The following is a 24898-nucleotide window of genomic DNA, read 5'->3' as shown; positions in this document are numbered from 1 at the left end:
TCATCTCTACAAAAAAAAAAAAAAAAATAGAAAAATTAGCCAGGCATGGTGGTTTGCACCTAAAGTACCAGCTACTCAGTAGGTTGAGCCAGGAGGATTGCTTGAGCCCAAAAGTTTGAGGTTGCAGTGAGCTATGATGATGCCACTGCACTCTAGCCTGGGCAACAGAGCAAGATCCTATCTCAAAAAACAAAACGAGGGCGGCGCCTGTGGCTCAAGGAGTAGGGCGCGGGTCCCATATGCCGGAGGTGGCAGGTTCAAACCCAGCCCCAGCCAAAAACCACACACACACAAAAAAGAACAAAATAAAACAATACCTGTATGCGCTCAAGAAATAGAGGTAACATAGCTGAAAATTTAATTGTCTTGAGGTAAGGCATGAGATGATTATGACAACGATAATCCATCATAGGAATAATTGGTGTCCTTGAAGTAGGAATTAAACAGAGAGAACTAAAAAATGAATCCAAATATATAAAATAAAGTTGTTCAAAGTACTGTTTTGTTGGTCATAGGCCATGTTATATTTCCAATACCAGTGTTTGGTCACATATCTTCAGTTTTCTTGCGTATATATACTTAGAAATGGAATGGTAATTATATGTTTAATTTTTTTATGAACTAGAATGTTTTCTAAAATGACGGTATCATTTTACATTAAGCTGTGTATGAAAATTCTGATTTCTCCAGGTCCTTGACAGCAGTTATTATCTGTATTTTCTGTTATAGCAATCCTAGTGAGTATGAAGTGACGTTTAGTAGATTTGATTTGTAATTCTCTGAGGACTAATGATGTTGGCCATTTTTTCATGTGCTTCTTGGTCACTGGTTTGTCTTCTTTGAAGAAATAACTATTCAGATTCTCTGTGCACTTTTTATTGAGTTATTATCTTACTATTATTGATTTGTAAGAGTTCTTATTACATCCTGGATATAAATTCCTTATCAGACATATGATTTAGAAATAATTTCTACCATTTGAGTTATGTTTTCACTTTCTGAAATAGTGTCTTTTGAAGCATGTTTTCAGTTTTGATCATGTGCAGTTTATCCATTTCTTCTTTGGTTGCATGTACTTTTGGTATCATATGTTAAGTTACTATTGCTTAATCTAATGTCTGGAAGATTTGCTCCTATGTTTTAAGGAGTTTTATAGCATTAGCTCTTACATTTATGTCTTTGATTGAACTTTATTCTTTTACATGTGGATATATAGTTTTTACAGCACCATTTGTTGGAATGTTTATTCTTTTCCTACAGAATTGTCTTGGCACTTTTGTAAAAAATCAGTTGATCACAAATGCAAGGATTTGTTTCTTGACTTTCAGTTGTGTTCTGTTTCTAATTTGTCTGTCTTTATGCCACTACCATACTGTGTCAGCACTATATCTTTTTAGTAAATTTTGAAATCAGGAAGTGTGAATCCTCCAACTTTATTTTTCTTTGCAAGATTGTTTTTGCTATCCTGGGTCCTTTGCTTTTCTATATGATTTTGGAATCAGCTTGTTAATTTCTGCAGATTAGGTAGCTGGGATGTTAATAGAGATGGCTTTGATCTGTAGATCAGTTTGGAGAGCATTGCTGTTTTAACAACGTTGTTTTGCAGTTCAGGAACACCGGTAGCATTCCATTTCAATTGAGTCTTCTATACCTTTTTTTAATGATTTGTGGTTTTTAGTGTAGTTGGCTTTTTTGTCAACATTTATTTCTATAAGATTCTTTTATTAATGGAATTGTTTCTTAATTTCATTTTTAGAATATTTGTATTGTATAGAAATGCAATGTATTTTTGAATACGATTTGTTTCTAAATTTTCACTTATTAGTCTTAATAGTTTTATTAGTCTTAATAGTTTTTTTTTGGAATCCTTAGGATTTTCTACGTACAACATTATGTCATCTTGAATAAAGATGCTTTTGCTTCTTCATTGCCAGTGTATCTTATCTATATTAAATGTTTGTATATATATATGTGTTTGTGTTATGGAAATTGATAACTTTCTGCTTATATAGTTTAAATATTTATATAATTTGAAGAATATTATATTTTAAAAGGTAATTTTTAAGGAAGCAATGTGTCTTCTTTGAATCTTAGCATATTATCTGTAATACCAACTGATCTTTAAGACCTGTAATCCATGTAACCAATGTATTTATTGCTGAAAAATGATGTGGAAGAGACATATTAAAAATTTTTTAAATAGCAAAATGAAAATTGTATACTTGTAGACTTTCAGACCAGTTATCCTTATATTCCTTGTATATTTCCTAATTGGGTTCATTGTTGACTAAGTCAATTTTATAAGTGACAGTTATGAGACTTGGTTCACTTTATTACTTAGATTTTCTGATAGATTTAGCAAATACTTGCTATAAAGTACATTAATTTCATTTATCTTTAGAAAAATTATTTCATGTTTTGTTTTTCTTAGCATTGATTTGAAAATTTCTGGTTTTCTTCTTTTTTCTTTTCTTTTCTTTTTTTTTTTTTTTTTTTTGCTAGGTATAACTCGGAAAAATCCTAGAACACCTCTTTCTGATCTCCAGGGCATGAATACTCTAAATGAAAAAAACCAACAGTAAGTGTGTTTGGTTTATGTTTTCAAGGAAGTATAGAAGAAATAACTAGCATTCTTATTAATATTTTTGTGATAATATTTTTGTGACCTTAAAAGTATGAAGGAAGTCAGGTTTGGTTTGTTTTTCATTTCTTAAAACCTTTATAATAGCAAGTTAATAAGTTAGAGTTAACAAAACTTTGTCTATGATTGCTTTGGTAAAATGGCTGTACAGTTTTTAAAGTTTCTTCAGAATAGTTTAAAACGAACATATTGTTGAGACCCTTGTTGTATTTTATGACTTTCACAAAATGTAAGGGTTATTCTGCTTCTTTCTGTGGAGTAATCTTACTGGCTAGTAATAATTGAGTAGTTCGATTTACATCAAAACATCCAGTATCCTTTTTTTGGCAAGTCTGATGTACTACATTGGTAAAGTTTACCTTTTACCATTTTCAAAAAAGAATTCTTAAGCACCATTTGACAGTAGCAAATGTAAATAATTTTCTGAGTTGATAAAGTTTCTCTGTCCTTCATTTATACCATTTAATAAAGGTTGTAATTAATATGAGCAGAAGCATTGTTTAAATTCTAGAGTGTGCTCTTTACATTTTAAACATGAAGAGAATTGAGCTTCATAATACCCTGATAATTAAGATGATCTGTTTTTAAAATGAAGACTTAAATTAATTGATCATTTATTTTTTACCCTCCTTCTTCTTTTTTTTTGTTTCTTTTTTTTTGCAGCAGAATCTTGTTCTGTCTCCCTGGTGGCAAGAGTGCAGTGGCATCATCATACATAGCTCCCTGTAAACTTAAATTTCTAGGCTCAAGGGCTCCTCCTGCCTCAGCTTTCCAAGTATCTGGGGCTATAGATGTGTGCCACATACTCAGCTAATTTTTATTTTTATTTATTTATTTATTTATTTATTTTTTGTAGAGACAGAGTTTCACTTTATTGCCCTCGGTAGAGTGCCGTGGCGGCACACGGCTCACAGCAACCTCCAATTCCTGGGCTTAGGCGATTCTCCTGCCTCAGCCTCCCGAGTAGCTGGGACTACAGGCGCCCGCCACAACGCCCGGCTATTTTTTTGTTGCAGTTTGGCCGGGGCTGGGTTTGAACCCACCACCCTCAGTATATGGGGCTGGCACCCTGCTCACTGAGCCACAGGGTTATTTTTTACCCTCCTTCTTCTTTTTTTTTCTTTTTTTTTGCAGCAGAATCTTGTTCTGTCTCCCTGGTAGCAAGAGTGCAGTGGCATCATCATTCCTAGCTCTCTGTAAACTTAAATTTCTAGGCTCAAGGGCTCCTGTCAGCTTTCCAAGTATCTGGGGCTATAGATGTGTGCCACATACTCAGCTAATTTTTAAATTTTTTGTACAGATGAGTTCTTGCTATGTTGCCCAGGCTAGTATGAAATTCTGCACCTTAAGCAATCCTCCCACCTGAGGAGGGTTGGATTATAGGCATGAACCACCATACTCAGCCTGTATCAGTGAATTTTTTTTTAGATGTATTTTTGAAAAAATGCTAGAGAAAAGGGAGATGACAATAATATTTATAAAATTAAATCAACTATGACATTATTAGTTTATAGCAACTAAGTGGAGGCTTTGGGGTCTTCCCTCTAGAATTTTCATCATAAGTGACTCTTAAAGAATTATAAAGTGCAGTAAAGCTCATATTTTTTGTTTCTTCATTTTTTTCTGATAGCAGGTTCTTAACATATAAGGACTTTTTTTTTTTTTCACTTCCCAAAGTTATAAGCTGGATTTTGTAGGAATGTAGATGATTAAGTTATGAAAATGTATGAAAAAACTTTGTTGTATGTATATTATGCAGTGGCTTTCACTACTATTTACAAGCGGTCATGAAATAAGTACCCTATGAGGAAGATGTTTTGCAACTAGTCAATTAGTGCCTTCATACTAATTGTTATGAAATGTTAAAAAATGTTTTTTTTAAAGTAAAAAATAACCCCTTAGTCAACTGGTAGGATTAATGAGGTAAATGAAGAATTCTATAAAATTAATGACAGCATAAAATAAAAGTTTTGAGTGAGTAAAAAAAAAAAAAGAATGGAATGTCCAGTTTAGTGGTGATCTAGGCCTAAGATTGAGTATTTGATATAGGCTATATTAAAGCAATAACTTAAAAAGAGTGAAAGTGTTTTTAACTAGCATAAGCATTCCATAAGTAAGAGGTAAAACTGTTCATTAAACTTGAGAGGACAGCTGATTTTTGTTAAGAGGTTATAAACTGGAAATAAATGTCTTTGTATCAAAATATGGTTCAAGAAAAAGTGCAGAACTTATACATACATATCATGAAGCAGAAATGGTAAATAGACTATAGCACCTTCTGAACAGATCCTTAAGACTACATCAGTAGCCAATGATGCATTTATTTCTAGGTGGAAGATGCTCATGTAAGTGAGTAGTTACAGAGTGGAATGTGTGAAGAATAAAAAATACACTGACCAATATTGGAAGAAAATGCCTTTGCAAACTTGTCTAGGAGGAGACGGGTCTATCAGAATTTATTGTCAGTAAATACATAATGAATTTTGTGCATTGTAGAAATGTGGTCGGTTTTGTAATTAAATTGTGTTTGTTGTACTAGCATGCTAATCCTAGGGCATTGAAGTTATGGGGATCATCCTTTTAGTCTTTATGCTCTATTGTTAGCCACATGTTTAAGACTAAGAAAGGTCTGTGCAATAGAATTTTTTAAGAATTGCCTAAGCAGGCGGTGCCTGTGGCTCAGTGAGTAGGGCGCCAGCCCCATATGCCGAGGGTGGCGGGTTCAAACCCAGCCCCGGCCAAACTGCAACAAAAAAATAGCCGGGCGTTGTGGCGGGCACCTTGTAGTCCCAGCTGCTCAGGAGGCTGAGGCAAGAGAATTGCGTAAGCCCAAGAGTTAGAGGTTGCTGTGAGCCGTGTGATGCCACAGCACTCTACCCGAGGGCGGTACAGTGAGACTCTGTCTCTACAAAAAAAAAAGAATTGCCTAAGCAGTATATTGTAGGTACTGATTTCTGTTTTTAATACACATAAACTCACTGTCTAAAGCAGTGTTTCTCAACCTGTGGGTCGCTACCCCTTTGTAACAATGAAAATACATCGCAGCGTTAGGAAGGTTGAGAACCACTGGTCTAAAGCATCATTTCTGTTTAAATTTTTCCTGTTGATCTGGGTAAGTGAATGCATGCCACCTGAGACATTGTATTATAATATCCAATAATGAGAACAGAGATAAATATTTTTTTGTTTGAAGGATTACAGTGAAATAATTTATTTCTATAGTAGTTTTAGAAATGATTGCATTTTATGTGATTTATAAAAATAAGTAGATTTTAAGGTTATTTCTTAGAACCAGTATGATTCGATGTACATAAAATAGGTTGGAATGATTTCTTGTATGTTACAGTTAGCTATCATTTCTTTTGTCTAAGTATGCATTTTGGTTAATATATCTTCTGGGAGAAACATAGAACTCGAATAGTAACATAAGTAGATGACTAGGTGTGGTGACTCTTGCCTGTAATCCCAGAACTTTGAGAGACTGAAGCAGGAAGATTGCAAAGGCCAGGACTTCAAGACAAGCCTGGGCAACAGAGTGAGACCCCATCTCTAAATTATAAAAATATTTTCATAATTACCTGAGGGTTTTGGCTCATGCTTGTAGTACCAGCTACTTGGGAGGCCATGGTGGGCAGATCCCTTGAGGCCAGGAGTTTGTGATTAGCCTGGGGAATATAATGACACCTTTTCTCTCTGGGTACATGTGATTAGAAGTTTATATTGTAATAGGTTATAAGAATTATGAAATAATATTAATACTTTAATATAAATTTAAAACATTAAATATTATATGGCCATTTCAAAAGGCTCTTTCATGTTTTTTCATTTTAAAATAGAGTGTGCCTGTTATCCTAAATGCTGTTTGTCCATTTTTAACATCCTTATGTCAGTCCTTTTGTTTCTTTTGAAAAATTTTTTTTTTTTTTTTTTTTTTTGTAGAGACAGAGTCTCACTGTACCACCCTCGGGTAGAGTGCCGTGGCGTCACACGGCTCACAGCAACCTCTAACTCTTGGGCTTACGCGATTCTCTTGCCTCAGCCTCCCGAGCAGCTGGGACTACAGGCCACAACGCCCGGCTATTTTTTTTTTTGTTGCAGTTTGGCCGGGGCTGGGTTTGAACCCGCCACCCTCGGCATATGGGGCCGGCGCCCTACTCACTGAGCCACAGGCGCCGCCCTCTTTTGAAAAATTAATGGCTTCATTATTTGAGTATTATTTGCATGTTACATTCATTCCTGATGATCAAATTATTCTCAAGAGAAAAATAAAATGATAATCGAAGACAAATACAACTTATAGTTCTGGTAGATCATGTTTATTTAGCAAATATTTATTGCTTAGGCCATGTAGAAATTGAAAAATTTATACTTCAATCATGTCACTTACTATGTCTACCTTATAAAGACATATAGGATACTATGGCAACACATAAGGACTGTTTAATTTTTGATTTTGATGCTGTTTTGAGAATTGGATGTGGGACCAGATGTATCAAAAAGACTTTAAAGAGAAAAGATCTCTTAAACTGTTATCTGAGAAGGAAGATGAGTAAGCCCTCTCAAGAGGAGGATGATCCTTGTATGAATTGCTGAGGCAAAAAAAGAGGCATGCCACTTATGAAGAGTATGTGTATGAAGAAAGAAGTGTTGAGAAGTGATTCTAGAGAGAAAAATAGTCATGGGCTAGATCAGGTAGGGCTGTTAGCCATGTTAAAGAGCTTGAACTTTATCTTAAGAATAATGAAAAACTATATAATGCCTTTAAGCATGGGACTGATCCATATTTCAGAAGAATCTCTGGTTGCTTTGCGGAGAATAATTTGCAGAGGCACTAGAATGGATATTGGGAGACTAGTAGTTCTGGCAAGACTTCAACTGGGTAGTGAAGGTTGGCATATGTAGTTGTGAACCTATTTTAAGGAAAATAAAAAGAGAATCTATATAAAAATTGTAGACTGTATTATGAGAGAAAATGAGTGTTTAAAAATGATTTCTAGGTTTCTGATTTAGTATTTAGATAGGAAATATAAGAGGAACAACAGTTTCGAAGAGGGGATGTAAGTTATTCTTGGATGTGTTAGCTTGATGTATGTTCCTGAGAGGCATTCATGGACAGAGATAGAGTAAATCATTGGGTACACAGATTTACTAACGTATTATCTGGGGTAGCAGTTCGTTTTATGATTGGTTGAGGATGTTGCCATTTAGTTCGTAACTTCCAAATGTCTATATCAATGTTTTTCAACTTTTTTAATCTCATGGCACACTTGAACCTATAGTTAAACTTTTGTGGCATAGCTAAAATCCTTTCATGTCACACCAGTTGAAAATCACTGGTCTGTATCCTTTTAGCTTGTTTCTCTTGGTATAGTTTGCTTTGCTTGACAGGTTTCAAAGCTTGCTGCTAATGTTCTGGGCATGTACTGTGCTTCTCATGATTCTAAATGTATTCTTTCACTTAATTTCTCCTGTTTTCAAGTATGACTACTCACCTCTACCTTTAGCAATGTCTAGTATTCTAGAGATCTCCTGAGATTCTGTTTCCAACTTCTCTGTAATGTTATTTTCCTATCTTCTACAGGAGGTAGGAAGGCTGTATATACAGCATGAGGCATTCTAGCTCCTTTTTAGGACATTCACCCCATCTTCCTATTGTTAGCCTCTGGTACAAGACCTGTGCAGTTTTTAAATGAGAATCCATATGCATCTTGTTTTTTAGTTCCTCTCTCCAAACCCTTGTATCTACACACACAAAAGCACAGATATTATAAGGGTACATGTTAAATGTTAAACTTACTAAGTGTAGAAAATAAACGTCTTAACACAACAAAAAAAAAGCACAAATATTGTCAATCACATACACACAGATGTACTCCCTGCCTCTCTGATTTTCACATACATACAAACTTCGATTTCAACTTGTTCTGACATACTAAATCTTTTATTACATTCCATTCACTTTTAAACTTGTGTTGCCTATTGCTTGCAGTCTTCTTTCCTATTCTTTGTCCTGATGAGTTTGTAATTGTAGGGGTATTTCAGCTGAGACCTGAAATAGATAATTGAGTTTAATGTGCCAGGGAAGCTCAAGACGGGTTTCCCTTAATCAGAGATCAAGTAGTTCTAGTTAGGAATGTAACTTATTTAAGAATGTGATCCTAGGGATCAGGAGGGAGGGATATGGGAATGAAAATGGAAAGATTATAGTACCCGTGTAAGAATGAATGATTGAGTTGGGTATTGGTTGCTCCACCCTGTGGGACCAACTGAGAAGCCTTATGATTTGTGTCTCAGAACCGTCTACCTGCTTTGGGGAAGAAAGGAAGATTTATCCATTAACCCAAGGATTACCTGCTTCACATGATTGTGCATACATAAATACTGAGCTGAAGCTTGCAAAGGCCCCAGTTTGAAACTAGACAAAGTATAACGGAAGTATTAATAGTAACAGCACTGTTTGCAGCAGCCATGGCTAGAAAGAGCTGAGACTAAGATGATTTGCCATGGTGTATAAGTAGTGTCCAAAATAGACATTTAATGAGAAGCTCCCATTAATGTAGCTGTGGATCCAGGAGAATATATAAAACATACATGTACATTAATAACAAAATGAACCTTCCACCCAAGTTCAGAACTAGAAGAATACTAATATTGCTGCAGCCACATACATGTTATTTCCTTACCATTCACCTTCTTCCTTACCCACATGTAATTGCTATCCAGAATTTTATTTTTATAATTTCCTTTCTTAAACAGATAGTTTTATAATAAACACATTTTTCTAAGCAAAAATTATTTAGCTCTTCTAGTTTTTAGTTTTACAGAAATACTAATGCATAGTATAGTGTCTTCTGTGATTTTCTTTTCCTTCAATAATATACATCTAATATTCATTCACCTTGTTGCTTGTAGTTTTTTCTGTTTAGTTGCTATATTAAATTATATGACATTAGGGAAGAATGGGGAATTATTTAATTGATAGAGATTCAGATGGGAAAAGTTCCAGCAGTTGTTTTGATGGTTTCATAACAGTATAAATGTACTTAAAGCTATGGAATCATACATTTGAAAAAGTTAAAATGGGGCCATGCGCAGTGGCCGCCTCTAATCCCAGCACTCTGGGAGGCCGAGCTCAGGATTGCCTGAGCTCACAGGTTTGAGACTAGCCTTACCCAGAGCGAGACCGCACCTCTAAAAATAGCTAGGTGTTGTGATGGGTTCCTGTAGTCCCAACTACTTGGGAGGTTGAGGCCAGAGAATCGCTTGAGCCTAAGAGTTAGAGGTTGCTATGAGCTATGACACCACAGCACTCTACCGAGGGCGACAAAGTGAGACTCTATCTCAAAAAAAAAAAAAAAAAAAAAAAAGGACTTTATAAAGTTGTATACATTTTACCATAAAATGAAAAGAATGGTGTGGAACAAATTGCATGGTTTTAGGGGGAACTCGAGTGTTTGCTTAATGAGTACAGAGGTTCTGTCTGAGATGGTGAAAAAGTTCTGGAGATAGATGATGGGGACATTTGTACAACAGTGTGAATTTATTTAATGCCACTGAATTACAAGCTTAATTATTAAAATGGTAAATTTTATGCATATTATACCGTGATAAAAAATAACTTGGCATTAATATGCCACAAGTGCTTTGAGCATTCTCATGTCAGTGGCTATTTGGGTGGTTATCAGTCTTTTTACTGTTATAAATAGTACTTCTTTGCGCTTTTGGCTCTCTGAGCAACACCATCGTGGTTGGCAAAAACAAACATTTTACAAAAGGTGGCAAAAAAGGAGCCAAGAAGTAAGTGGTTGATCCTTTCCTAAGAAAGATTGAGATGATGTGAAGGCACTTGCTATGTTCAAAAAAAGAAATTGGAAAAACACTGGTCACCAGTTCTCAAGAAACCAAAATTATATCTGATGGCTTCAAGGGTCATGTGTTTAAAGTGAGTCTTGCTGATCTGCAGAATGATGAAGTTGCATTTAGAAAATTCAAGCTGATTACTGAAGATGTTCGGGGTAAAAACTGCCTGACTAACGTCCATGGCATGGATCTTACCTGTGACAAATTATGTTCGGTGGTTGAAAAGTGGCAGACTATGATTAAAGTGCATGTCAAGACTACCAATGGTTATTTGCTTCATCTGTTCTGTGTTGGTTTTACTAAAAAATGCAACAATCAGATACAGAAGACCTCTTATGCCTAGCACCAACAGGTTCACCAAATCTAGAAGAAGATGATGGAAACCATGATCAGAGAGGTTAGAACAAATGACCTGAGTGCAGTAGTCAATAAGTTGATTCCAGACAACATTGGAAAGAAATAGAAAAGGCTTGCCAGTCTGTTTTCTCCTTGATATCTTTTTAGAAAAGCAAAAATGCCAAAGAAGTCCAAGTTTGAGTTGGGAAAACTCTTGGAGCTTCATGTTGAAGGTAGTAGTTCTGGAAAAGCTACTGAAAATGAGTCAGGTGCTAAAGTTGAATGAGCTGATGGATATGAACCACCAGTCTGAGAATCTGTTTAAAATTCGGACTTTTAATAATGACAAATAAAGAGGCCTACTTATAAAAAAAAAAAACAGACAAAAATATCCAAATGATGCTCCTTTAAACATGTTCATACTGTTTTCTGGTTCACTTATTACTAAACATCAAGGATACATACTTAGTTGTTGAATTGCTAGTTCAATAGAAAATGTACGTGTTAGTTTAATAAAATAATCCAAAACTTTTTCAAGATGGTTGTTCCAGTATATACCCATAATTTCTTTTCTTAAATGCTCTTTATAAATTTTGTGTACTAGTTTTTTGTTTTTTTTTTTTTTTTCTTAGAGATAGAATCTCATTCTGTCACCCTCGGTAGAATCCCATGGCGTCACAGCTCACAGCAACCTCCAGCTCTTGGGTTTAGGCCATTCTCCTGCCTCAGCCTCCTGAGTAGCTGGGGCTACAGGCGCCCGCCACAATGTCCAGCTATTTTTTTGTTGCAGTTTGGCCGGGGCCGGGTTGGAACCCGCCACCCTCAGTATATGGGGCCGGCGTCCTACTCAGTGAGCCACAGGCACTTCTCTGTGCACTAGTTTTATGTATTACAATTATTTTCTCCCAACTGGTAACTTATATTCATTTTTTAAAGTGGTGCAGTTTAAACAAAGATTCTCATATTTAGTATAATTAAATCTGCTAGTGTCATTTCAGTTGTGTGTTACAAATATTTTCTCCCAACTTGTAGCTTATATTCATTTCTTTAAAATGATGCAGTTTGAACAAAAATTCTTATATTTAGTATTATTAAATGTATTTCTTTTTTTCTCTATGATTTATCCACTTTATAACTTTTTTCTTTTTTTTTTTTGCATTTTTTGGCGGGGGGCTGGCTTTGAATCTGCCACCTCCAGTATATGGGGCCGGCGCCCTACTCCTTTGAGCCACAGGTGCCCCAGTTTATAACTTATTTAAGAAAATTTCTACTTGTCTCAAGTCATGTATTTATCTAGATTTTCCCCTAAAATTTTCTGTGTGCCTATCACTAGTTCATTCTCAGGCTATTCTTACAATTGTTAGAATGTCTGTGATCACATACAGATGCATCTTGAATCAATTTCATTTTCTTGTAGAAATCTCTCCTGGCATTTTTTTGATCTGTACCAACCTGGAAGAATTATTCTGTAGATTTACTGCACAGATAACATTGATAGATTTCTTCACCTTTATAGTGGGGGTTTGTGTTATCATTCTGTTTGGCATCAACTGTTTTCTGTTTCTTACTCTTTTAGTTCTACTTTGTTATTCTTTTTTTTTTTTTTAGAGGCATAGTCTCACTTTATTGCCGTTATGTGGCGTCATAGCTCACAGCAACCTCCAACTCCCGGGCTTAGGCAATTCTCTTGCTTCAGCCTCCCGAGTAGCTGGGACTACAGGTGCTCACCACAACGCCCAGCCATTTTTTGATTGCAGTTCGGCCGGGGCTGGGTTTGAACCCACCACCCTCGGTATATGGGGCCGGCACGCTAGCAGCTGAGCCACAGGTGCCACCTTACTTTGTTATTCTTAAAGAGTCTATATCCTCCAGTAGCTCCCTGAAAAATTTTACATAGGAAGAAAAATGTTTTGATTTTTTGCATAGCTAAACATTTGTTTATTCTGCCCTCCCATGTGATTAGCAATTTGACTATATATAGAACTCTCAGTTGGAAATAATTTTTCTACAGAAGTTTGAAGCCATTGTTATACTCGTGTTATATTTTAGTTCTAGCATTGCTGATTCCTGATCCCTTATTATGAACAGATTTGCTGAGGTATAATTTACGTACCACAAAGTTTCACCCATTTCAATTATGTGATTCAGTGGGGTTTTGGTATATTTCTAGACTTGGGCAACCATCCCATGATCTAATGTAGAAAATTTTAATCACACTAAAAAAACCATTCCTATCCATTAGTTTCTTCCCATTCCCTACTTTGACTAGCCATATGCAAGCACAAATCTGCTTTTTGTATTTTTTACCTATTCTAGAAATTTTGTGTAAATATAGTCTTACAAAATGTGCCCTTTTGTGTTAGGCTTCTTGCACTCAGCATGGTGTTTCATGGATCATTCATGTTGTACCATGTGCCTGTGGCTGAATCATATTTTATTTATTCATTTCTCAGTTGACAGACACTTAGATTGTTTCTACATTTTGTCCATTATGAATGAATAATGCTTCTGTCAACATTTATGTTTTTGTGTGGACATATGTTTTCTATTCTTGGGGGGATATACCTACAAATGAAACTGATGGGTCACATGGTAACTCTTATGTTCAACATTTTGGGAAACTGCCAACCTGTTTTCCAAAGTGGCTTTAATATTTTGTGTTCCCATCAGTAACAGATATGGGCTATGATTTCTCCATATCCTTGTAGGCTTTGTTATTGCCTGTCTTTTAAATTATTGCTATCTTGGTGAGTGTGAAGTATATTTCATTGTGGTTTTTATTTGCATTTCCTGAGCACCTACTAGTGGTCAGCATCTTTTCATGTGCTAAGTGGTTATTTATATAGGCATACTTTGGAGATAATGTGGATTCAGTTCCAGACCACTGCAATAAGGTGGATATTTCAATACAGCAAGTTACACAAATTTTTTGGGTTCCTAGTGCATATAAATTATCTATACTGTAGTCTATTAAGCGTGCAATAGTATTATGTGTAAAACAGCAATGTATATATCTTAATTTAAAAAATACTCTTGCTAAAAAATGCTAACAGTATCTGAACCTTCAGTGAGTTATCATCTTTTTTGCTGGTGGTGGGTCTTGCCTTAATGATTGATCAGGGTATGTTGGCTGCTGATGTTTGGGGTCTCGGGGGCAATTTCTTAAGACAGTGAAGTTTGCTGAATCGATTGACTCTCCTTTTCATGAAAGATTTCTCTGTATCATGCGATGCTGCTTAATAGCATTTTACCTCCAGTAAAACTTTCAAAATTGGAGTCAGCTGCTACTTTATGAATTACGTTTATGTAATATTCTAAATCCTTTGTTTTCATTTCAGTATGTTCACATTATTTTTACCAAGAACAGATTCCTTCTCAGAGACTCCTGCATTTTATAACCAGTCATTTTATTAGATGAGAAAAATATAAATGCATACATAATTATCTTAAGCCCAATATTTACTCTTCTTCCATTTTGAATGACATGTTATCTTAGGGGCATTTACTGATTTTTATTTATTTATTTATTTTTGAGACAGAGTCTCACTTTGTCACCCATGTTAGAGTGTCGTGGTGTCAGCCTAGCTCATAGCAATCTCAAACTCCTGAGTTCAAGTGATCCTCCTGCCTCCCCTGTGGTGGGTACTGCACATGCCCACCACAAGGGCCATCTGGTTTTTCTATTTTTAGTAGAGGCAGGGTCTTGCTGTTGCTCAGGCTGGTCTCAAACTCCTAAAGTCAAGTGATCTTTTCTCCCTTGGCCTCCCAGAGTGCTAGGATTATAGGCGTGAGCCACTGTGCCCAGCTGTATTTACTGATTTTTGATGGTTTAGTACAACACAGTGAAAAGAGAAGATTTTCAAAACTGTTTATCAATAATAGGCACAATGTTTCTGTGACATTTGTTGAATCAATGCTCAATGAATGGAAACCCAGATTTATAAATACAGACAGAGGTGAATAGGCTGATATTTCTTTCTTTTTAAAATATTTAGTTGGTCCATAATAATTGTATTATTATGGGCTATAGTAAGATCTTGCAGTACGTATACATACTGTATAATAACCAAATTAACATACCCGTTATCTCAAAAGTTTACCATTTTCTTGTAGTAGAAACACTCAGCATTTTCTCTTGTATAATACATTTTAAGATAATAGCATTTATTTACTAGGCTAGAGTGCAGTGGTATGATCATAGCTCATTGTAACCTCAAACTCGTGTGCTGAAGTGATCTCCTTGTCAGCCTCCCAAGTAGCTGAGACTATAAGCATGTGCCTTTATGCCCAGCTCATTTTTAAATTTTTTGTATACACGGGATCTCCATGTGTTTCCCAGCATGGTCTCAAACTCCTGTCCTCAGGTGATCCTCCTGCCTCAGCCTCCCGAAGTGATGGGATTACAGATGTGAGCTACTGTATTCAGCTGTACAATATTATTAATGTTAACTGTAGTCACCCCACTGTGTAATAGAAGAACAGAACTTATTCCTGCTGTTTAATTATAACTTTGTGCCTATTGACCACTTCCCCTTATACCCTAGTCTCTGGTAACCACTGTTTTGTTTACTACTTCTATGAGATCAGCAGGATTTTTAGATTTCACATGTAAGTAGGATCTTGATATATTTCTGTCTTTCTGAAGACATAATGATCCTCTAGATTTGTCCATGTTACAACAAATGGCAGAATTTTATCCTTTTTTATGACTAAATAATATTCCATTGTGTATATACTTGCATAATACATTTACTTTATTCATTTATTGATGGACTGTACAATCTTTATCTGGAAAGCACTCCATTAACTCTTATGTTACAGTCACTGATATTTTTGTCTAATTTGTTCATTCTCATGTGTCTGGTACCTAATAGTGCTCATCACGTAATAGGAGCTTCGTAACTTCGTTGGGTGTGTGAGGGAGTGTCTAGGATGGAATAACCTATTAGGTTTATAAATTTCTACAATAACATTTGCAAGTTTTACAATCTAACAAAGAGAAAAGCTATTATATTTTAATACATTATTTATTGATTGTTAATGATAACATATTTGAAGATATCAGCTACCTGAAACGCTCATCTTTATGCCAAAATCCATTGAAATATTTTGTTCCAAATTAATAAAAGGTTAGTCCCACTTGATTGGTAATTGTCCTGATAAAATCATATTTTTGCTGGTTTAGCATTTTTTGTAAATTTTAACTTTAGTATCTAAAGTTTTATTTAAGCAAGACTTAAATTAGAGCTGTCTTAATTAACTAAAGGAAATTGATACTATATTTTTTACAGTGACACATTTGATATTGCCTGGAATGGCAGAACTGTTAATTAGAGCTGTCTTAATTAACTAAAGGAAATTGATACTATATTTTTTACAGTGACACATTTGATATTGCCTGGAATGGCAGAACTGGGATTCACCAAAGCAGACTATCAAGTACCACATCCTTGCTTGATAAAGAAGGGATATTTGCGAATTCAGCTAGTAGCAAACTCCTGGAGAGAGCTCATGGAATTCTCACGTCAGTATTGATCAGTAATGTGGATTGCTTTTTTATGACTAATTTAAAATTTCTGGCTAAAAGAAGAAGGCTAATTTCTGGCTTAAAAAAGTAAAGTGTTATTATTTTCATGGGTTGAATTTTGACTGAAGCAGTACTTAAGAGTAAAAATTAGGTAGTTATTTTCATGGGTTGAATTTTGACTGAAGCAGTACTTTAGAGTAAAAATTAGGTAGTATTTAGAGCGGTGGAACTCCTGCATTACAAAGCTGGTATTTTTGACCCCCACATAGTAACAGGAGAATCAAGGCTGAATATATTTATTATGGCGTTAAGTCTTTATTGCTCTTCAGTACACCCTACTTTTGGGGGAAAGAAAAAAGCTTTTAGCACTTTTTAAGATTCACAGTTTTTACTACAATTATTTTTCAATTCTGGCAGTTGCAACAAATCAGCAGGAAGTTCCCCTACTTACCCTACTATAGTTCGGTAACTTTAGTTAGCTGAGTTTTTTTGTAAAGGTCTTTCCAGGCTTATAGTTTCTAGTTTCTATTTCTGTCATTGGTATATAACACTTATCCAAGCTTATTATTTCTGATTAATCATAGAATTGGTTTGAAGATATAGAGGTAACCTTGCTTAGTTATTAACTTGCAGATTTCATACCCTTCCCAAGCATATTTTTTGACCACGAGCTAGAGGTATGATTGAATTGTATTTCCTAATCCCTGTCTAAGTCATTGCCCCATAATATTAATAGGCTCAATTTTGTAGGTCTTGCTTTATTCCAGCAATGTACATTAATTCATTTAATCCTCATAACAACTCTAAGTGGTAGGTGGTATTATTATTCTTGTTTTACATATTGTGTAATGAAACCAAGGATTAAAGAGACAATCATACCTTAGTAGGAATAGACTTTAGATTCTAGCGTGGGTCTTTCTGACTTTCTAGCCCATGTTCATAAGGATTGGGGTTTATTCTGTCTTTCTAAAGCGATAAAAATTTAAAAATAAAATAAAAAAGACTTTAAGTATGCTATTGAGTTTTGTAGACGAGAAAGAGCGAATGGAAGGGAAGAATTTTTAATTGCCAAAAATGGAAGATTATATTTCAGTGGAAAATACTTTAAAAACAAGGATGAAATTGAGGCATTTCATTTAAAATCTTGAAATGACAAAAATTAGTCTTTTATAGGTATGAGAAAGCAAAGCTCTCTTAACACTCAAGAAAATGAACCTACAACTTAGAAGGTACAAAATTATGTTACTAATCATCAGGCTTAAGTCTGCTCATAACTTCAACATATTATAGGGCAAGCATCTTTCTCCTCTTTTTCTTCCTTGCCATTCCTTCCCAAAGGTGCCTGCTTGGTTGAGTCAGGTAGTGTTTTCCTATAGAAGACCCACATTCTTAGAAATGAGTATGTAGCCTGTTTTGGTAGAGACCTTGAAATCATTCATCTCTATAGTATTTTTTTAAATGGATAATTTATCTCTTTAGGAGAAACAAGAACTTCAAATCTAAGCCTGCCCTTCCAAAGGTGAGTATTATGAAAACATTTTATTTTTATTAGTACCTACTATGTAATTTTTTTATTACTCATACCAATGATCTTTATAAAGAGAAGAAATACCTTATTTATATCCAAGAAAGTGACTAAATGTGTACATTTAGTTGAATCCCTTTTAGATATAGCATTGTTATGACATGACCAAGCCTAATGGTTCAGGTAAATATTTGTAATTTATTTTTGAAATTAAGTTCATTAACAAGGTTGCAAGTGACAAGATTCCTTCTTTAGGAGGATACAAGAGAAGGAAATTTAAAAGAGCTGGTGGCGCCTGTAGTTCAGTGGGTAGGGTGCCAACCACATACACCTAGGCTGGCAGGTTCGAACTCGGCCCAGGCCAGCCAAAACAACAGTGACAGAAAATAGCTGGACATTGTGGTGGGTGCCTGTAGTCCCAGCAAGAGAATCGCTTACACCCAAGAGTTTGAAGTTGCTGTGAGCTGTGACACCATGGCACTCTACCCAGGGTGACAGCTTGAGACTCTGTCACACACACACAAAAAAAAAAAAAATTCAAAGAGCTGACATACAGTTATTTTCTGTGATTCTCTAGTTCAAGAAATAGGAAAATGAATCTGTTATTATTCCTTCTACTTAAGTCACATTATATTTCCAAAGAAAATTTAGTGTACTGTGGATTTTAATATTTCACTTTCAACAATGGGCAGACCATCTAGACAGAAAATAAGGAAATAGGACTTAACCTATGTTAGCATGATAGACCAAATGTGTCAAACAAATATACAGAACATTACATTCAACAGCAGCAGAATATATATTCATTTCAAGCATGTATGGGACTTCCGTCAGGATAGATCATGTGCTAGGTCATGAAGCAAGTCTTACTAAAATCATATCAAGTATCTTTTTTAACCATAACGAAATGAGTAATAGGACAAATCATGGAAAATTTGCAAATACTGTAGAACTTCCATAGTTGACCACTTCCTTACATCGATCACTTCCTTAAAGTGACCTAATTTTCATAGACCAGACATGTATCACATGTACTCAATGAAGACTGACCTCTAGTATATTGACTACCTCTGTAAGTTATATCTTGATCACTTGGACTGTGACATACAATATTAACTTACTCTGTGTATCTTGAGCAATTGAATCCACTGTATGCCAAAGGGTAGAGGGTGTGAGCACTTTGCCCTTTGGTTATATTATTTTTTCTTAGTAAGTCCTTTTTTTATGTTTTATTATTAACATGTGCTGGATTAGGCTTAAAATCCTATGGTTCATCTTGTGTTGTGGAAGATTTTTTTCAACGTGAAGGATTGGTCTGAATTATAGGTACATCTTACAATTACTGAAAAATTTACTATTAATTGTGATGGGATGGTCTAAAGGAAGGAACTCAAAGACCTGACCTTGAAAGAAAAGGTGAAGATCATCTGCGTTTTCTGGAAAGCAGCAGTCAGAAAGATAGCAGAAGATTTTAGTGTTACCCTGTTTCCCCGAAAATAAGACATCCTCTGAAAATAAGACCTACTTACAGGAAAGATAAGTCCCCTGAAAATAAGACCTAGCGCATCTTTGGGAGCACACCTTAAAGTAAGACACTGTCTTATTTTCAGGGAAACAGGGTAGCAAGACCGCAGTTAGCAACATCCAAAAACATGAACATGAATACTTGGCGAGATATGTAAGGAAAACGGATTCCTAGAACAGAAAAGGAGGAAAACTTCCCTTGCTGAAGTGAATGAGTGACCCTATGTTACACTTGTCCAAACAAATGAGGGCAGTTAACCTCTGAATCTCTGGGCGGATGATCCAAGAAGTTGGTAAAAAAAATGCACAGGAATTACGGATGGCAGATTTTTAAGCATTAAGTGGTTAGCTGGAGAAATTTAAACTGCAACACAAGATGTTCCAGAAAATCTTTTGTGGTGAATCCAATGAAGTTCCAGTAGAAGTTGTGGAAGAGTTAATCAAAAAAATTTCTGGACTTTTTAGAGGCTTCAAAGATGACTACATCTTTAACACTGATGGGCATGGACTCTTTCTCAAGGCAGTGCCTGACAGGAGCCTCATCATTAAGGGTGACAAATGTAAGAGTGGGAAACTTCCCAAAGAACTTTGCGCTGTCTCAACTAGAGAGAAACTAAAGCCCTTGATGATTGATAAATTGGCAAAGCCACATTCATTCAAGAACCTGAAGCCCAAAAACTTCCCATCACTTGGAGATCAAACAAATGTGCAAGGATGACTGATGCCCTGTTTGAGGAGTAGATAAAGTGTATCGACTGAGAAATGAGGAAGAAGAAAAGATCTGTTCTACCAACAAGTAGACAGCTGTTCTGGTTACCTGCAAATGAATCAGCTCACAAATGTGACACTGAAATTTCTGCCTCAGACACAATCCAAAATTCAATCTCTTGGCCAAGGCATCATCAAAACATTTAAGCTGAGCCCAGCTCCCGCAGTTGGTCATTACTAAACATAAACCTGTGGTTGCCTGTGGAAGCAACTTTATCTGCTGCATTAGTTAATGTTCTGGATACTGTCCTCTGGATCAGTTCTGCTTAAATAAAGTTTAGCCAGAAGCAATACAGAAGTGTTTTCAAGAAAGTTTGTCACAACCCAAGAGCATGATGTTTTGGCCCTATCAAACAGTCCTTTTTCCATGGCAGAATTCAAGGGAGTAGATTTTGAAGATTTTGCTGTGAGGGAGATGAGGTGGCAACCTGTAACGAACCTGACCCAGAAGCAGTTTTCTAAGCAATATTGACCAAAGTACAGACCAGCATAAATGTGCATGAAGCAGCTGATGAAGTGAAAGAAGCAAGTGAGGATAACATTGAAATTGCAGAGATTCCAAAAGAAGAAGATACCAGGCATTTGATAATGCAGGTGAAGTCATCTGTTATGGAAAAATGCCCAGATATACTGACTGGTGTAGCCAGCATTGAGAGTGCTTTACTTATATTTGTAATAAGAATAAGAAACAGACCAAGATTGACTCTTTTTACAGAAAGAATGATTAAATCACGAGAAAACAGTAAATGTGTTGATTTTTTTGTATGATCCTGTATGTATGTTTTTGCTGTGTTTTGGTTATGTATGATATTCTCTAATACAGATTGCACAAATTTCTTATGTTGATCACCAGTTTGTTACAGCCCCTTGTATGGTCAACTTAAGGAGGTTCTGCTGTATGTGTAAACCGATATCCTCTTGAACAACTACTACATCAAAGAAGAATTAAAAGGAATATTACCAAAATCTTGAGACAAATAAAAATGGAAATAAAACGTAACATTTATCGGTACAGCAAAAGCAATTCTAAGAGGGAATTTTATAGCCATAAATGCCTACATGAAAAGGAAAGCTAAATCTCAGATAACCAACCTAATGTTACACCTTAGAAACTAGAATAAGAAGAACTAAATAAACCCAAAGTTGGTGGAGAATGCAGAATGAATGTGCCTCAACATAATAAAGGCCATATATGACAGGTCCACAGCCACGATGTAAAATTACCATATACTATTTTTTAGTATGTATTCAGTGTGTATATATATATATATATATATATATATTACCATATACCGACTATGGAAAAATAAAAAGCTTTTCCTCTACTACATGGAATAAGACAAGGCTGTCCAGTTTCACGACTTTGTTCAACATAATAGAAGTCCTAGCCGGAGTAGTTAAGCTAGTAAAAAGAAAGCATGGGCATCCACATCAGAAAGGAGAACGTCACTAAATTAATCATCTCATTTAAGTGTATTAAATGATTATAAGTTTTATAGTGCTTGATATTTATCCAGAATTACTTCCCTGAACCTAACCACTGCCAATTTAATGAATGCTCTTTAAAATTTAAAGAAGTTATATTTTGTTTTTAAATAAAAAATTTCTTAGTCATAACAACCAAAAAACAAAAGAGTTAAACCCATAGCAATAGATAGTGGAGTCATGGTTTTCGAAGGCTGGGGGTGTGGGAATAGGCCAGAAAGAAGAGAAAGAAGTGTTGGTCAAGGGTAAAAGTTTCAGTTAGACAGGAGGAATGAGTTTTAGTGCTCTGTTGCACAGCATGGTGAGTATAATTAATGATATGTTATATATTACAAAATTGCTAAGGGTAGATTTTAAATGATCTCACCACAAATTATAAGGATGTGAGATGATAGATATGTTTATTCTGATTTAATCATTACTTAATGAATGCATAAATCCTATTATTCCATTTTATCTCATAAATATATAATTATTGTCATTTTAGAAAAGATTAAAACCAACAAAAAACATACAGTGACCTAAAGTAGATTACTGATTGCTAGGAAGCAACATGTTTAGGGAAGGAATTGTATCCAGGTACCAGGAATAAGAAAAGCATTACAGGTGGTAGATTTGTTCATTATCTTGGTTGTGGTAATGGCTTCATAGTTGCACACAAATGTCAAAAGTTTATTGTATGGATTGATCATATGCAGTTTGTTTTGTGTCAGTCAAGCTATGGGAACACAGATCTTTGAGGGAAAGGACTGATACTAACTCTTTTACTTTTTTACCCCATTGAATCTGTATCTTTTAAACTTATTACTGCCTTTATTTCAACTTTTTATTTAAAATATTTTCTGTTCACACAGTCTATGCTATTCCCTAGTCTGAGGAATTTTTTTTTAGTATGTAGTGGAAGAGCAAACATCCTCACCTCACTAGTTTAGTCCCAGAGTAAGTTCTATTTAAGATATAGTGATGACTTAGGTAAGGATGAGTGCTGGAGGAGGAATTGGCAGAAGGGATGGTAGATAGGCTGAATTTTTCAGGATAAGTCAGAATTCTCCAACATCTTTGTCACTGCTGGGAGCCTTTCCATCAAAACCCTTGGCATGAGCACAGTCAGTATTTATTTGTACATACGTCTTTGAAGTGACATCTAGTTGCTTCCTTTGGATAACAGGTTACCCAGTTTGCTGCAGACAAGCATCCTCTTGAAATGAGGAGACTGCAAGACTGTTTTCATGGGCTCAAGTTCATCCTTCTATAAGATGATAGCTCTTCCCTTTTCTCTCTTAGAAGTTATTCCCTCTTACAACTTGAAACTGTCACTTCCTTTAAATCTACTTTTCTAGCATGACTTAATTTTTAAACTACATTTTTAGTGACATTTGCATCATTGTGTTGTACATTTCTACAAAATTCATGCCCAAAGTGATTTTAGTGTGTAGCTCCCGTAGTAAATTTTTATAATCACTTAGGCTCAAGTCTTGGGAGTAAATTTTTTATTACCCATTTTAATCCGCCTTAACACTAAGAGAAATGTCTTAGTTTGTTCAGGCTACTATAACAAAATATACTGATTATTTATAAACAGCAGAAATTTATTGCTTAGAGTGCTAGATGCTCAGAAATCTAAAATTAAGTTACCAGCAGATTTGAGGTCTAATGATGGCTCATTCCTTATAGTTAGTACCTTCACATGTAAGGGGCAGACAAGCTCCCTTGGCCCTCTTTTAATAAGGGCACGAATCCCATTCATAAGAGTCGAGCCCTCGTGACCTAACTATATCTGGTTACTTAATACCACCTCTTAATACTATCAATTGGGGATCAGTTTTCAACCCATGAATCTTAGGTGACACAAACATTCAGACTATAGTAAGAAACAGTTTATTAATCTTTGTGTCTATAGCACCTTACACAGCAAGCAATAAATAAGCTTAAGTGGTCCTTCTGTCTCTGCCTCCAGAGTAGCTGGGACTACAGTTGTGTGCTACCATGCCTGGCTAATATTTTTTACTTTTTGTAGAGGCAGGGCCTTGCTGTCTTACTCAGGCTTGTCTCAAATTCCTGGCCTCAAGTGGTCTTCCTGCCTGTATGGGCTTCCAAAAGTACTAGGATTACAGGTATAAGCCACCATGCTGACCTTTTTTTTTAAGAGTACAGTTGTACAATAATAGCTCAGTGCAGCCTCAAACTCTTAGGCTCAAGCAGTCCTCCCACTCAGCCTCCTGAGTAAAGACTTATCGTCTATATACAAAAAAAAAATACATTATTTTTTTTAATGTCCTAGTAACCTGTAGTGAATGCAGTTTATCCCTAGCAGAGCCTGATCTTATCTCTTTGTGCATATTATTTGATTGACCAGGTTGTGATGCATTTTATGGACAGAGGTTTAAGGAAAGCATTGCTCAAAATTTATTAGGTTGCTAACCCTTTATTAATTTATTCCAACTAATATTTATTGAATTACCTACTCAGGACCTGACACTATTTTAGAAATTGGGGTTCCAGGGATGAGTGATGAAAAGTATAGTCAGAGTCCTTGCTCTTGTAAAGAATTATAAGACAATATTCAAAGTAGCAAGCAAGTGAAAAGAAAATTTAGATATTTTGTTCAGCAAGGAAAATAAAGTGGTATCTAATTGACATAGAAGCAAGCTAAGAAACTCTTGATGGAAAAGACTTTTTTATAGTTATTTTATATTCCATAGTCCATATTCACACAGTGATAAAAATTTAGTAATAATGTAGGTTTAATTATGGGTTTTAAAACTTAAACTATTTCCCAGGTCTTTTTCTTGGTAATATCTAAAATGGGGGCAGAGGCTTGTCATTTGAGGCTTCAGTGTTAATTTGTTTTTACTTAAAGGTAACCTGTAAATTCTTCTATTGAATCTTGACCAGTATGAAAAGTTTTTTTTAACTTCTAAATTTTTTTAAGATATGGGGTCTTGCTGTGTTGCCCAGGCTTTTCTCAAACTCCTGACTCAAGCAATCTTACTGCCTTGGCTTCCCAAAGTGCTGGGATATTACAGATGTGAGCCATTGCACTCAACCCTCTATATAAGAATTTTTAAGGGGCGGCGCCTGTGGCTCAAGGAATAGGATGCCAGTCCCATATGCCGGAGGTGGCAGGTTCAAACCTAGCCCCAGCCAAAAACGAAAAAAAAAAAAAAAAAATTTTTAAATGTTCTTTTTGTATGTAGATGATAAGTCTTTTTCTTTTGTTGGATATAATTTT

General features: G+C 35.4%; 1 protein-coding gene across 7 annotated transcripts in view; it reads left to right on the top strand.

Moving 5' to 3' along the window:
• Positions 1–24898, top strand: part of MYO9A (myosin IXA) — a 257885-nt gene that overhangs the window by 133380 nt on the left and 99607 nt on the right. For all 7 annotated transcript variants that reach the window (XM_053594283.1, XM_053594282.1, XM_053594281.1 and 4 more), the window contains 3 exons: positions 2503–2578; positions 16218–16361; positions 17844–17883. In XM_053594283.1, coding sequence (XP_053450258.1) covers positions 2503–2578; positions 16218–16361; positions 17844–17883 — 260 coding nt within the window. The remainder of the gene's footprint in view (positions 1–2502; positions 2579–16217; positions 16362–17843; positions 17884–24898) is intronic.

The sequence above is a fragment of the Nycticebus coucang genome, chromosome 6 (genome assembly GCF_027406575.1).
Source record: "Nycticebus coucang isolate mNycCou1 chromosome 6, mNycCou1.pri, whole genome shotgun sequence".
Lineage (NCBI taxonomy): Eukaryota > Metazoa > Chordata > Mammalia > Primates > Lorisidae > Nycticebus > Nycticebus coucang.
The sequence above is the reverse complement of the archived record's forward strand: the minus strand, read 5'-3'. Positions and strand labels throughout refer to the sequence as shown.